At 48.1% G+C, this 14,314-nt stretch overlaps 1 protein-coding gene and 1 pseudogene across 1 annotated transcript; both read right to left on the bottom strand.

Moving 5' to 3' along the window:
- GJD3 (gap junction protein delta 3) lies at positions 1-2,244 on the bottom strand. Its single transcript, XM_019638582.1, has 2 exons — positions 2,073-2,244; positions 1-1,301 (listed from the first exon to the last, which is right to left on the bottom strand). Exon 2 carries the CDS (start codon positions 1,295-1,297, stop codon positions 413-415), a length of 885 nt encoding a protein of 294 aa, XP_019494127.1. The 5' UTR covers positions 1,298-1,301; positions 2,073-2,244; the 3' UTR covers positions 1-412.
- A 10,952-nt stretch (positions 2,245-13,196) lies between these two features.
- Positions 13,197-14,314, bottom strand: part of LOC109380700 (kelch repeat and BTB domain-containing protein 2-like) — a 4,552-nt pseudogene continuing 3,434 nt past the window's right edge.

The following is a 14,314-nucleotide window of genomic DNA, read 5'->3' on the forward strand; positions in this document are numbered from 1 at the left end:
ATGCACACACCTCCCACTGTCGTATATGTGTACATGTGTGCACATACACAGAGAGCTTGCACAGGGGCCATGTCTCAGTCTGAACGAGGGGAGGTCCTCCGGATGCTGTGTCACAGTTGTTTTTCCCCCAGTGAAACCACCAGGTTATCACCTGAGCTCTGCTCTGCCCTCTGCTTGCTCTCAGCTCCCCTGGCCTCCTTCCTTTCTACCTGGATCATGGCACCAAGGACCTGCATTAGTTTATTCTACCCTTGCTCTGCTGGGAGTACCAGGGAAGTGCGGAGGCTGCCCTGCGGGCCACCCTCACTGCGTGGTCGGGGGAACAGGTCTGCAGAAGCCATTTCTTGCTTCTGCGGTGAAGGTCCGGGTGGTGGGGTAGGGCCTCTGACCTCACCCTCCGCCCGAGGCAATTCTAGATGGCCAGGTCCTGGCGGACAGTGGCCAGGGACGCCTTGCTGCGGCCGCTGCCACCCTCGCTGTCGCCGGCCGGCGCCCGGTGCGCATAGGCAGGCGGGGCGTAGGGGTCGGGCCCGGGGCGCCGAGAGGGCAGGGCTGGTGGCGGTGGCAGCGGCGGGAGCAGCTTCTGCGCCTCCTCTTGCGCTTTGTTGCAGCGGTTGTCGCGCTCGGCCGCTTGGCGCAGGCGGCCCTTCCAGAGCAGGTGGCCCAGCTCGGCCACGCTGAGCAGCGCCGAGAGCAGCCCCACGGCGAAGTAGAAGATCACGAAGACGGTCTTCTCCGTGGGCCGGCTCACGAAGCAGTCCACCGTGTGCGGGCACGGCGGGCCGGCGCACGCGAATTGCGGGGCCACGCGGAAGCCATAGAGCAGCGTCTGGCCCACCAGGAAGGCCAGCTCCGCCAGCAGGCGCATCGCTACGCTGAGCAGGTAGCAGCGGCGCGCGCGGCGGGCGCGCAGGGCGCAGGGCGCGCACGGGCCCTCCGAGCGGCCCCGGGCACACGGCGGCACGGCCTCGGCGTCCGCGCCGCCCGGCTCTTTGCTGGCCTGGTGCATGGAGTAGATGACGAACAGCACCGGCGGCGCCGAGAGCAGCAGGATGTGGAAGAGCCAGAAGCGGTAGTGGGACACCGGGAAGGCGCGGTCGTAGCAAGTCTGGCGACAGCCCGGCTGCAACGTATTGCACACGAACTCTTCCTGCTCGTCCTCGAACACGGCGCCGCCCACCGTGGCCAGCACCAGGATGCGGAAGATCAGCATGACCACCAGCCACAGGCGTCCCACGAGCGGCGACTGCAGCTGCACGGCGTCCAGCAGCGAGCCGAGGAACGCCCACTCCCCCATAGCGCTAGGGATGCAGAGCAGGGGGTCAGAGGCCGGCGATCTGCGCCCCCCCCATCCCTCCGTGCCCATTGGGGTAAACCTCCTCTAACTTTGGGGTGAGTTGGGGGTCAGCTAGGTCTGAGCTATTTAGCAGGGATTTTGCGGGAACAAAGGAGTTAGCAAACGGGGTGGGCAGGAGGGGTTAGGTGATTCTCAACTATGGGTGTCCGTCACCCTTGGGCCAGTGGGTGCCTGGGAGGAGCCGCATTCTGGTGCTTTAGCCAGACATCCACGGGCCTGCTTGGTTGGACCGTGCGCTCCTCCAGAGTCCCAATTCGTAAGAAGGGAACTTGGACATCAGCAGGCCCCTCCACCCCCCGCACTGCATTTGTAGAAGCAGAAACCAGCTGGGCCCTATGTGCTCAAGGCTGCTTTCCATGGGGCAAGAGTGATGCCTGGAACCCAGGACTCCAGGCCCAATTTGGTACCCCTGGGAGAGGTGGGAGTCAGCAGAGCCACAGGGACCCCACCTCCTTCTTTCTCTGCCCGTTTACTGCAGTGAATTCCTCTCAGAATTGTGGGGTGACACAAAAGTAGCCCCCACTTCCATAACTCTATCAAGATCCCCTATCCTAGGTGTCCCCTGCTATCTGACCCCAACAAGAAGTCATACAGACCCTCGACACCCCTTGGCTTCCAGTCTCCCCCCCATCTCCTGAGAGCCCCCCCAACACATACATTCACACAGGCCCCACAGGCCCCTGGTCCCCCCAGACCCTCAGCCGACCCCACTCACCCTGTGGCTGGAGCTGAGGTGTTAGAGCTGAGCGAGGGATCTTGGGAGATGGCTGGGACCTGTTCCTTCTGGTCCTTTCATTTTCCCTTTCGGATTTGGCCAGGATGGATGACAGGACAGGATGGCCGAGAGGGGCTAGCTCTCCCCCCTCTCTTAAAGGGACAGGGTGACCCTGTTGTCTGAGTCCACCCTTGGGAACAGATACAGGGCCACGCCCCTTGCTGGGCTCTGCCAGCTCTCCCTTTCCTTCCCTCACCCACCCCCACCCCATACCACCCCATCCCACAGCTGTGCCGCCATCTGGATGTGGGGGAGGGGGTTAACCAGAGCTGCACCCCTTGTTGAGGGAACTTCATGGAAGCCCGTCCCGGACATACTCCCTCAAACTGGAAGGCCTACATCAGCTATCAGCTATCTCCTTTGAAGGCGGTCTTCTCCACTGGAGGGAGGTTTGGTACTGGTGTTGAGGGTTACTGGTATTTTAAGTGGCAGCAAATACTTAATAGCTCTGGTTCCAGCTCTGCTATTGACCTTGGACAAGTCACTGAGCTCTTCTGGGCCAGTCTCCTGGCTTGTTAGCTGAGGAAGCTAGGCCAGCTGATCCCCAAGTTTCCTTCCAGCTCTATACCTTTATGCTGAAGTCCCAACCATGTTACAGAGAACAGAGAAAACATGCCCAGAAAATTTCCCACATGGAAAAACATTAAGGTATCAAGAGTGGCTAGTGGCTTTGGTAGTTACATAAAAGCTTTTGCTTCCTTCCTGCTTTTCTGTAATTTCCAGACTTACTATAATAAGCATGTTAATTTATAATGGGAAAAATAGGGAGAAATGTCCCCCCAGAAGGCTCTGAGCTGAATCACGTCCTATGGTTCTGGGTGGCAGGAGAAGCTATCCCATAGGGGAGTAGAGTTAGGATGACCCATGGTGACCTGAGCAGCGAGGGAGGGATCACTCTCAGGCTGAGACATTTTGTTTGTCCCCTCTGTCTTTCTAGCCTGCACACCAGTCCCCTCCCTCACAGTGCACCTGCTATGGGCCAGGGACTGTGCAGAGCCCATCACACGAATCAGAGGACTTGACGCCCCTAGCAGGAGGGAAGCTGAGACTCAAAGGGTCTGAGCCACTTGCCCACAGTCACACAGCAAGTAAATAGCAGGTCCTGGCCTCATGCCTGGCCCGACTGGTTCTAAGTTCATACTTTTAAGCCTGTCGTTCAACTGTCCTTCCTCTAGCCTGGCTGGCCTTCCCAGGTAGTGTCACAGGGCCTGACGGTCCCCAGGGCTTTGGCTGGGCTAGTGGGCACAGACCCTGGAGGTGGGCCATGCCTTCTCCATGAGGGGGTAGGGTGCCAGGACTCACCTGCTCAGTGACATTTCTTCTCCCCTTCAGCCATGGAGGCCTGTATGATTTTCCATGTTGACAGGGACCCCCTGACCCGATTTCAGGAAAGGTGGGAGATGTACCTTTCACCCACACTGACTCAGGGGCCCAGCCTGGAAAAACCCTAGGTCAACCCCCTCCGCCCTTATGCAGTTTTCCCTTGGGAGTGGGACTGGGTGGGGAGACACTACCCTGGATGAAGTCCAAAGGAAAGCACATGCCAGGGCTCCACATTTCAAAAACAGGAAGTGGGGTGGGGGCACTGCCGACCTACCCATCATAACCTCCTCCTGCTCCTGGCAAAGCTGCTCCCTGACCCCCCCACCCCCTCCCCCAGCCATGGGGACTCTGGGACACACCTCATCTCCCCTGACCCCAGGAATGGTCCCTGCCCTGTCCCCATGGCCCCTACTGGATCAGGCCACTGGCCCAGCCTGGAAAAACCCCATCAGACCCATCTGCCTGTGGGGAGTGGAAAGTGGCAGAGGTGGCGGGCCAGGATGGGGCAGGAGGTGGAGAGCCCATGGTCACCCTGTGCTGTACCCAGGGCCAGACACAGGAGACTCTACAATCTCAGGGGCCCATCCTCCTTCCCAGATAATGCTGTCCAGCCTGGGAGGAGGTGTCGCTGATGCTAACCAGAGCTGGCGGCTCGTGGCCCCATTCCTGGCTGTACTTAAGGTCTGGGGCTAGACTGAGAGGCCTGTCCTGCCCTCGTCCATGTTCAATCTCTGTCCCAGATACTTCATTCTACCCCGTCTGGCTATGGAGCCACTTCCCATGTCTGTTGCACGCGGATACACATATGCAGGCATATACATGTTTGTACTCAGTAAGTGACATCTTCAGGACACGACTATTTTCTCTCCTGTGCCCCCTAATATTTTAAAAAGTCTTTACAGAAATGTTGTCTTTTAGTGAGGCCTTCCCTAGCTGCCCTAACTGGAATTTATACCCCTACTTCCTAGCCCCTTTCTCACCTTTATTTCCTTTGCACTGATCACTGCATAACATACTTTTTTCTTATGTATCCTGTGTAGTGTCTGTCTCTTCCATTAGTGTGTCAGCTCCGTGAGGGAAGGGATTTTTGGTGCTTTATTCACTGTCCTGTTCCCAGCATCTAGGAAAGTTCCTGGCACATAGTAGGTGCTCAGTCAATATTTGTGTGTGTGTGTGTGTGTGTGTGTGTGTGTGGGTGAATGAATGAAGTGGGGTGGGAGGTTGAGGAGGATGCAGATCTTCTCTGCCCCAAGATGATGAGAACTCTGGTGGGTCCCATGTCTCAGTTGCTTCTTCTGGTGTCCTCTAGAGCTTGTGATCACTAAAGTGGCCAATTTAGTCTGAGATCGGTAATCGGAATGTCCAGTCCTGGGTAGAAATGAAAACTCTGAAATGGATTAATGGTAAAATTTTCCTGTCCCCAGCTCAGCCTGAGTGGGAAAAGTGAGAGGGTGGGAGGCAGTGGGCATGGTTGGATCCTCTTGGTTACTTCGCCTAGTCCTCTGCAGCCCCTCCCCAACCTGGCCGCACAGTTTCTGACTCTTCAAACTCTTGCAGGCCTGAAAACCAGATAAGACCACCTTCTGTTCATTGGTCGCCCCTGCCCCTCTTTCGCTTTTTCTGCCCCTCAGCTTTAACTGGGACAGGCTTGACTCTATAATTATTTAAGATTAGGTTTGGCTGTAACAGCAAAAATACTAAACAGTGTCTTAAACAAGACAGAAGGTTGTTTCTCTGTCACATAAAAAGAGGAGTGCGGTGGTCTATTCAGTGTTGGCGGAACAGCTCTGCGCCCCAAAGTCCTCAGGGGCACAGGCTCCTTCCAAACGCCTCACTTGGTGTGGCCCTCGCCCTCCATGAGCCACAGACTCATTCCTATCCAGGCAGCGGATGGAGAAAAGGATGAAGGCGGGAGAAATACGTGCAAGGGGCAGCTCTCTTAGAAAAGTCCCGGGAGGCTGTCACGTGACCGGCCTGCTCGCATATCATTGGCCAGGATGGCCTTCCGCAAGCGAGGCTGGGAAATGTAGTCTTTATTCTTAGGCGGTTTTACACCATAGAAGGGAGGAGAATTGAGCCTTAATTGTCACAAATCCGCTTCAGGTATTGGCCCTCCACGCTGACTTGAGGAGTCAGAAACTCAGTTCCCCCCAAGTCTGCCCCATCCAGCTGCTCCTGTGTAGCTTCTTCCTGAGGAAGAGGGAAGGAATCCTCCGCAGTCTTGTTTGTCACCTTATCTCAGGGCATTCCAAAGCACTGCCCCTCTGGGCTTTCCTTCATGTACCTCTGCCAAGTGCCACCCTCGCTTTCTTGTGCTTGAGCAGGGGAGTCATTACTGCTAGTGGGAGGCCCTCACCTGGTCTAGTTTTCACATTTCACCCATTTCTAGTTGTTCATGCAGCACCTTTAGGCCCAGTTATTGCCCTTACTGGGCAATAACTGGGCCTAAAGATGGCTGGGCCTTGTAGTCAGCCTCATCTGAGCCACCAAGGGGCTTGGGAATCCCTCTCTTCCTTTTCTCGAAAGTCCAGAATACACTGACAGATGAGAGAAACTGCTTTGGGATCCGGATGGGGAAGGGTAAGGATCTGAGTTATTAAAAGGCATAGTTCAAGCCCCTTGCCCCTTCCATGCAGCTCTGGCTGGCTTGTATTTGTAAGTGCCAAGCTGTGTAAGCAACCACAATCACTGCCTGTAGCCTGGGGTCCCCGACCTTCTCTCCATCACCCCAGGGGCAGAAGTGGGATCAGGTTAACTCAAGATCAGTTGATGGCAGACCAAAGAGACTTCCTCCCGGAAAGCAATACTCCTGGGTGCAAAGGACTGTCCTTGGCTGGGCCCTGGAAAGTCATGGAAACTTATTAGAAGCAGAAGACAAAGTCACCTATGGATTGGGCTTATTTTCCTCCAGCTAAAATAATGTTTACTGGTATAACTTTTTGCACTCACAAGGATGTATTGGGCCACCTTGAGACCAATGAAGATACTATCTTACTCAAAAGAAATCTGGCTCCAGAAAGTACTGAGGAAAAATGTAAGGGGGAGTGTAAAATGATACAATTACTTTGAAAAAATCTGGCAGTTTCTTATAAAGGAAAACAAATACAACTTAAATGACCCAACAATTCCACATTGAGGTATTTACCCAAATGTAGTGAAAAAATATGTCTATAAAAAACATTTGCACTCTAATGTTCCCAACAGCTTTATTTATAATAGGCTCAAACTGGAAACAACCCAAATGTCCATCAATAGGTAAAAAGACAAACATTCCATACAATGGAATAATACTCAACAATTTAAAAAGAAAGAACTATTAATACATGCAACAACATGGATAAATTTATTTTTTAGTTGGTTTTTATTTTTCTAAAAAATATTTTTATTAAAAATATAGCAAACATACAATATTATATGAATTTCAGGGGTACACCACAGTTGTTCAACATATATATCTAAAGAAGTGATCACCATGGTAAGTCCAGCAAGCGTTTGACACCGTACCACGCTATCACGATATTATTGAATATTCCCTATGTTGTATATTACATCTCCATGACTTATTTGTTTTATACCTGGAAATTTGGACCATTTATTGCCCTTCACCTTCCCCCTCCCTTTGAATTTTTCAATTACAGTTTTCATTTAATAATATTTTATATTAATTTAAGGGGTAAGCATAGTGGATAGACATTTATATAATTTAAGAACTGATCCCCCAGTCTAGTCTAGTACTCACCTGGCACTATACATAGTTATTACCATTTCATTGACTATATTCCCTATGCTTTACTTTATATCCCCATGACTATTTTGTAACTACCAATTTGTACTTCTTCTTTTTTTTAAAGATTTTTTTGTGGAATTGGGGAAGGGGAACAGCCAAGTTGTCCTTCAATCTTAGTTGTGGAGGGCACAGCTAGCTCAGCTCCAAGTCCAGTCGCCATCCGGTAGCTCAGCTCAAGGTGTCGTGTTCAATTTTAGTTGCGGGTGGGCATAGCCCACCATCCCATGCAGAAGTCGAACACACAACCTTGTTGTTAGGAGCATGCTGTCTCACCAGCTGAGCCATCCAGCCACCTTTTGGCAGCTCAGCAGCCGCTCAGCTTGGGCGCAGCTCACTGGCCCGTGTGGGAATCCAACCGACGACCCTGTTGCTCAGAGTTTGCGCTCTTAACCAAATGAGCCACTCAGCTGGCCCAATTTGTACTTCTTAAACCCTTCCCTCTTTTCGCCCATCTCCCCAACTCCCCACCCATATGGCAACCATCAAAATGTTCTCTATGAGTTTGTTCTGTTTTATTTGTTCATTTATTATTTTTTTTAAATTTCCACATATAAGTGAAATTATATGATATTTGTCTTTCTCTGTCTGACTTATTTCACTTAGCATAATACCCTCTAGTCCAGTGGTTCTCAACCTGTGGGTCGCGATCACTTTGGGGGTCGAACAACCCTTTCACAGGGGTCGCCTAAGACCATCGGAAAACAAAAAGATATTTACATTACGATTCATAACAGTAGCAAAATTACAGTTATAGAGTAGCAACAAAAATAATTTTATGGTTGGGGGTCACCACAACATGAGGAACTGTATTAAGGGGTCGCATCATTAGGAAGGTTGAGAACCGCTGTGCTATACCCTACATCGCCATAACTACCTTGTAACAACCAATTTTGTGCTTCTCAATCCCTTCACCTTCACCTTTTTCACCCACCCCTCTCCCATCAAAATGTTTTCTGTATCTATGAGTTTGTTTCTGATTTCTTTATTTTGTTCTTTAGATTCCACATATAAGCAAAATCGCATTGTATCTGTCTTTCTTTGTCTGACATACTCCACCCAGCACAATACCCTCCAGGTCCATACATGCCACTACAGATGGCAAGAACCCATTCCCTTTCAAGGTGCCAACCAATTTTCCACTGTATATATGTACCACCTCCTCTTTATCCTTTCATCAATGGACACTCAGACTGTCTCCACATCTTGGCCATTGTAAACAATGCTGCAATGATCATATGGATGCACATGTCCCCTTGAAGTAGTGTTTGGGTTTCTTCAGATAAATACACAGAAGTGGGATTACTGGGTCCTTCTTTGTCTCTTGTTATAGCCTTTGTTTTAAAGTCTATTTTGTCTGGTATAAGTATGGCTACCCCAGCTTTGTTTGTTTGTTTGTTTCCATTTTCATGAAATATCTTTTTCTATCTCTTTACTTTCCATCTCTGTGTGTGTGTCTTTCAAGCTGAAGTGAATCTCATGTAGGCAGCATATGTAAGGGTTTTGTTTTCTTATCCATTCAGCCCTCCTATGTCTTTTGATTGGAGCATTTAATTTATTTACATTGAAAGTAATTGTTCATACATATGTAGCTATTGCCATTTTATTATTCATAATTTTGATCTTTTTTTTTTCCTGTCTTAAAGAAGTCACTCTAATATTCCTTGTAATACTGGTTTGGTGGTGATGAACTCCTTTAGCTTTTTCTTGTCTGGGAAGCTCTTTATCTATCCTTCAATTTTAAATGATCGCCTTGCTGGGTAGAGTAGCATTGGTTGTAGGTCCTTGCTCTTCATCACATTAATATTTCTGGCCTGCAAAGTTTTTGTTGAGAAATCAGCTGACAATCTTATGGGGGCTCCCTTGTAAGTAACTAGTTGTCTTTCTCTTGCTGCTTTTAGGATTCTCTCTTTGTCTTTAACCATTGCCATTCTAATTATAATGTGTCTTGCTGTGGGCCTATTTGGGTTCATCTTGTTTGGGACTCCCTGCACTTCCTGGGCTTGTATGTTTATTTTCTTTTCTAGGTTAGGCAAGTTTTCAGTCATTATTTCTTTAGATAGGTTCTCAATCTTTTGCTTTCTCTCTTCTCCTTCTGGTACTCCATGATGTGAATATTGTTATGCTTGATGTTGTCCCAGAGGTCTCTCAAACTATCCTCATTTTTTTTGGATTCTTTTTTCTTTTTGCTGTTCTGATTGGGTGTTTTCTGCTACTTTGTCTTCCAAATTGCTGATTCGATCCTCTGCTTCGTCTAGTCTGCTGGTGATTCCTTCTAGAGCATTCTTCATTTCAGTTATTGTATTCTTCACTGCTGACTGGTTCTTTTTTTATGGTTTCTATGTCCTTTTTTATGCTTGCTATCTCTTTGTTGAAGTTCTCACTAAGTTCCTTTAACATCCTTATTACCATTGTTTTGAGCTCTGTCTCTGGTAGGTTGCTTGCCTCCATTTCATTTAACTCTTTTTCCATATTTTTCTCCTGTTCTTTTATTTTGGACATATTTCTTTGTTTCCTCATTTTGGCTGCCTCCTTGTATTTGTTTCTGTGTATGAGGTAGATCTGCTATGTCTACCAGTCTTGGCCGGGTGGCCTTATGTATGTAGTTGGTACCCTGTGGGGCCCTGGCACAGTCTCCCTGGTCACCTGCTCTGGGTACTCCAGGAGTGTCCCTTGTGTGCCCTCCTGTTACAGTTGAACTTTGTTGCTATTGGCACATCAGTGGGTGGCATTGGCTCTCAGGCTGACTGGCTGTGGGGTTTAGCCACATCCACAGCTTACAGGCTGCTGTGCAGGGGATTTACCCCACTGAGTGGGATTCACCCCAGAAGGCCTTGGTACCTGTTGAGACCACCCTTTATGTGTGCCGCTTGAGGGGCTAATTGGGCGGTGCTTTGCTGTGGTCTGAAGCCAACCTCGTTGGTTCTGGGGCTTCTTGGGAGGGGCTCTGGTGCAGGCCCAGGTCACCCACTGCCTGTGACTGGGCGGGACTACCTGGTAGGAGCTACAAAGTGATCCACGGTTTTTCACTGCTTGTGCTAAACCTGGAGGTATGTGGGACAGGCCACGCTGTGAACCGAGGCCAGCTGCCACCAATACTGGGCCTGGGGTAGTTCCGAAAAACCCCAGGACACCCCGAGTCCTGCTGCCACCTGCTGGCTCCCTTTGAGTTTAGCTGCTGATAAAGTCTCGTGCAGTATGCAAATTGGATGAGGCAGGGTCTCCGGGGTCACTAGGTTAATGTAGACTCTGGTTTGGTGCCAGTGCTGAGCCTGGACTACTCGGGGAAAGTCTCAGAGGCCAATCATTGCCCGCCTGGGGCCCAGGGACTCTGATAGTTTTCCAAGAAAGAGTACAATGCGGGTGGGGCTGGCTCTTCCCTGAGAAAATGCCTTTGGCATTGGGGGAGTTGGGTGGGGCATGGTCCCTTAAGTCAGCAGGGCAGAGTGCTGGAGCTCATCAGATCAATCAGATTCAGATTTGGCGGTAAACGTAGGGGGCGGGCTCAGCATATTAAAGATGGCGGCTTCCTGGTGCTGCCTGCTGGCTGCATAACGGGGCCCCTCACAGGAAAAATGTGACTGTCCTCCAGCCCTAGCCTCGAAGTCACATGCCTCAGTTTGTTCCCTGTATTGCCTCTGACGCCCCCTGAGTCACTGTCCCTCCGCTGGAGCCCAAGGTGAGTGCCTGCGAGCGAGTCTGTGCGCGGGCCATTTAAGAGGACATCTGGGTTTCCCGCCACCTTCTGTCCCACCTGGATGGTTGGAATCCCTACTTTTTTTTCACAGTTAGATGTTATGGGGGCTCCTCTTCCTGGAGCCAGTACTCCAGGCTGGGGAGCCTGGAGTGTGGCTGGGATCTTTTGCTCCGCTGGGGGAAACCTATGCGGCCAAGGTATCCTCCCAATTTTCATCCACCACACGGAGGTTTGGGACCAGCCCAGTTTGCGTCTCTGTCCTTCCTAGCAGTCTCGATATGGCTTCTTTGTATCCTTAGTTATAAAACTTCTGTTCAGTCAGAATTCAGATGGTTCTGCAGGTTGATTGTTTTATACTTTAGTTGTAATTTTAATTACAATGTTCACGGAAGGAAACAAGCACAATGTTTATCTACTCCACCATCTTGGGTTTCCTCAACATGGGTGAATTTCATAAACATTATGCCTAATGGAATGAGCCTGACACAAAAGCATACATAGTATATGATTCCATTTATATGAAGTTCTAGAATAGGTAAAACTAACCTATAATGGTATGAGTCAGATCAGTGTTTATCTGGGGTTGGGGTTAAAGAGACACATTAAGAAATTTTTGGGGTGATGGAAATATTTGGTCTTATGATGGTCATTATGCAGGAGTGCACATTTTTCAAAAGTCACCATTCTGTACAGTTAGAATAGATAACATTTTATGTATGTAAATTATACCTCAATAAAGTTGCTTTAAAAAGAAAAAGTAGGGGTGGCCAGTTAGCTCAGCTGGTTAGAGCATGGTGCTGATAACACCAAGGTTGCCAGTTCAATCCCCGCATGGGTCACTGTGAGCTGCGCCTTCCTTAAAAAGAAGTAGTAATGTTGGTCTGTACTGAAATTCTTTTGAGGAGGTGATGAAAGAGAGTGAGACTTTCTCTAAGTCATCATTACACATCGCTCTCTCTCCACCTCTCTGGGAACGCCTTCCTCTTCCTGTTCCTTCACACTCTTGTCCTCACGCATTCCACATTGGTCATCCTGACCCCTTGACCACCTGCCTCTTTCCCATTCTTTATGAAATAATTTGGCTTGCTCCTATCAATCTGAGTTTGAAGTCTGAAGGAGGATTTTGTGCCTCAAATCAATATCCTTGGGTTTGAATTTATATTCAATTTATTAAAACTTTAAATTAAAAAAGTAACTTTTTCCTTTAAACCTTCAAGTTCAACTTACACATTTTGGTATTCTATTTATACACTTAATACTTTGAATACAAAAATGAGAATAATCACTTTCACTTGTTCCTTAATTAATATTCAATTATCTCACAATTTTGAGGAGCTAAATTTGCCTAAGCAATGAACAATAATTACAAACCTGATTAATTAAATTTCCACACATTTCCAATGCCTGATGGACTTTCAACCCTAACAAGTAATATATTTGTATGTATTAAAACCACTCCTATAATCCTAATAAACCAAATGTACAAATGTACAAGCGTTTACAAATTTGATTAAAAAATTTAAAACTTTTCAATTAAAATCACATTTAACAGTAAATTTAGATCAAAATTATAATGCTAATCTGTCAGATTTCCTAATGTCAAATTCTCTTAAACATTAGGGACATTCAAAACATGTAATACAAACATGTTGTCCTGAATGATTATGAAACTTATTCCTAAATTTAACACAAAATTATAAATACTGTGGGTTCAATTGCTTCATTGTTTCTATATTTCTGTCTTTACCTTCAAGGTTGTAGCGTCATCTCCCAACTCAGAACAGTTTAATCATGTCAGGGGACTGAGAATTTCTAAATGAAAAGTATCGAGGCTGAGACTGAGACCTGGAACCAGGTTGACTCTTTTTTTATGATTGAGCCCTATGTGTCTTGTCAGCCCAAGCTCACCCTTTTCAGTGGGAATTTGTTTTATGATTCAGTTTGTCTGAATGCTTGCTTATGATTAGGTTCATGTTAAGTGTTTTTGATGAGACTACGTGGTTGGTGATGCGTGTTTCCCATGATACCACATCAGGCGCGCACTGTTATTTCGCTTCATTATTGGTGTGCTATATTTGGTCACTTAGTTAAGGTGGTGTCTGCCAGAGCTCTGCATCGTATAGGTAACTTTTTTCTTTCGAATTTATTAACAGTATGTGTTTATGTTGTCACATTTAGACTTTTCATGTTTATTGCTTCATGTCCTTGTTTAGCAAAGACAGTTACAAAGCACATAAATTGGATATGCACTCCCTGAATTCTATAACCATACAGGTGGCAGTGCAACCATTTCTTCGTCCAGTCCAAACTCCTGTGTTCCATCTGACAAGAAAAGATACATTAGTGGTTTCCATGGAGATTCTTCAAGGCAGGATCAATAGTTTCCCCATGGTGCATCGAGAATCTCTCTCCAATAACCACAGTGTATGTTCCGGTTAATTCCAGATTATATTGATAGGTGACATCTTTGGTTCTCTCTTTTAAGTGGGTCTCTTGCATAAAACCACCCAGAATCTGATATCACAACAGCTCTAACATGGAGGTCAGACGAGTATCACTTAGCACGAATAGCAGCCACCATTTCCCACTCACTTTTATTCACAGTGGATTTTCCACAGTTATTGAAGACCCGTCTACTGTGTACAATACAAAATGTTATCACCAAAGGCTGAAGCTAGTCTGCCCCATGGCCACTGTTGCAGACCTGGGATGGTGATTGTACAAGAGGTTCAGTATTGTCACATAACTGCAGTTGTGGACCACAACTGCCGAGCACAAGACAACGGGCTCACCCTTGTCTGTCATCCTCCTCAGTGTTGTACCCGTCAGTGGCTCTCTGTTTAAGGTCTCTGCCTACACTCTCTCTTTGGTTATAGCTGTAGCCTTCACAGCTAACCAAAGATGGCTTTAAGTGGACAGAAAACACCAGGGCCTTTGCAAATCTTGCTGTGCATTGGACCAATGAAAGTAATTCCAGATCTGAAGGCAACTGGAAGTTGGCTTGTTTTTAGACTCCTTTCTGTGTTTTTCAGAGCAATGTGACTGCCTGCTCTAGAGATGTCATTATCCGGGGTTACAACTGTCCGACCTTATTCAAATCAGCTGGTGGGCTGCACTTTAAATCAGCTGAGAACTTTTTTTTTTTAATCTGGGGGTTGTTAAGCAGAAAAATTAAGACTACAAGGCTCTTAAAATAAAAATAGGGCCGGCCAAGTGGCGCGATGGTTAAGAACTGGCTTGGGACTTCAGAGGGCCCCGGTTCGGATCCCACATATGAGGGCCAGTGACACTGCCCTCCACAGCTAAAATGCTGAACAACAGCTCAACCTGGAGCTGGGCTGCCAGGAGTCGCCGCGATGGCATGGGCTGCAGCCCCTG

This window comes from Hipposideros armiger, unplaced genomic scaffold (genome assembly GCF_001890085.2).
Source record: "Hipposideros armiger isolate ML-2016 unplaced genomic scaffold, ASM189008v1 scaffold_40, whole genome shotgun sequence".
Taxonomy (NCBI): Eukaryota; Metazoa; Chordata; class Mammalia; order Chiroptera; family Hipposideridae; genus Hipposideros; species Hipposideros armiger.

Excerpts from the sequence above, each read along its gene's own strand:
- GJD3 (XM_019638582.1), bottom strand. The coding sequence starts at position 1,297 with ATGGGGGAGTGGGCGTTCCTCGGCTCGCTGCTGGACGCCGTGCAGCTG.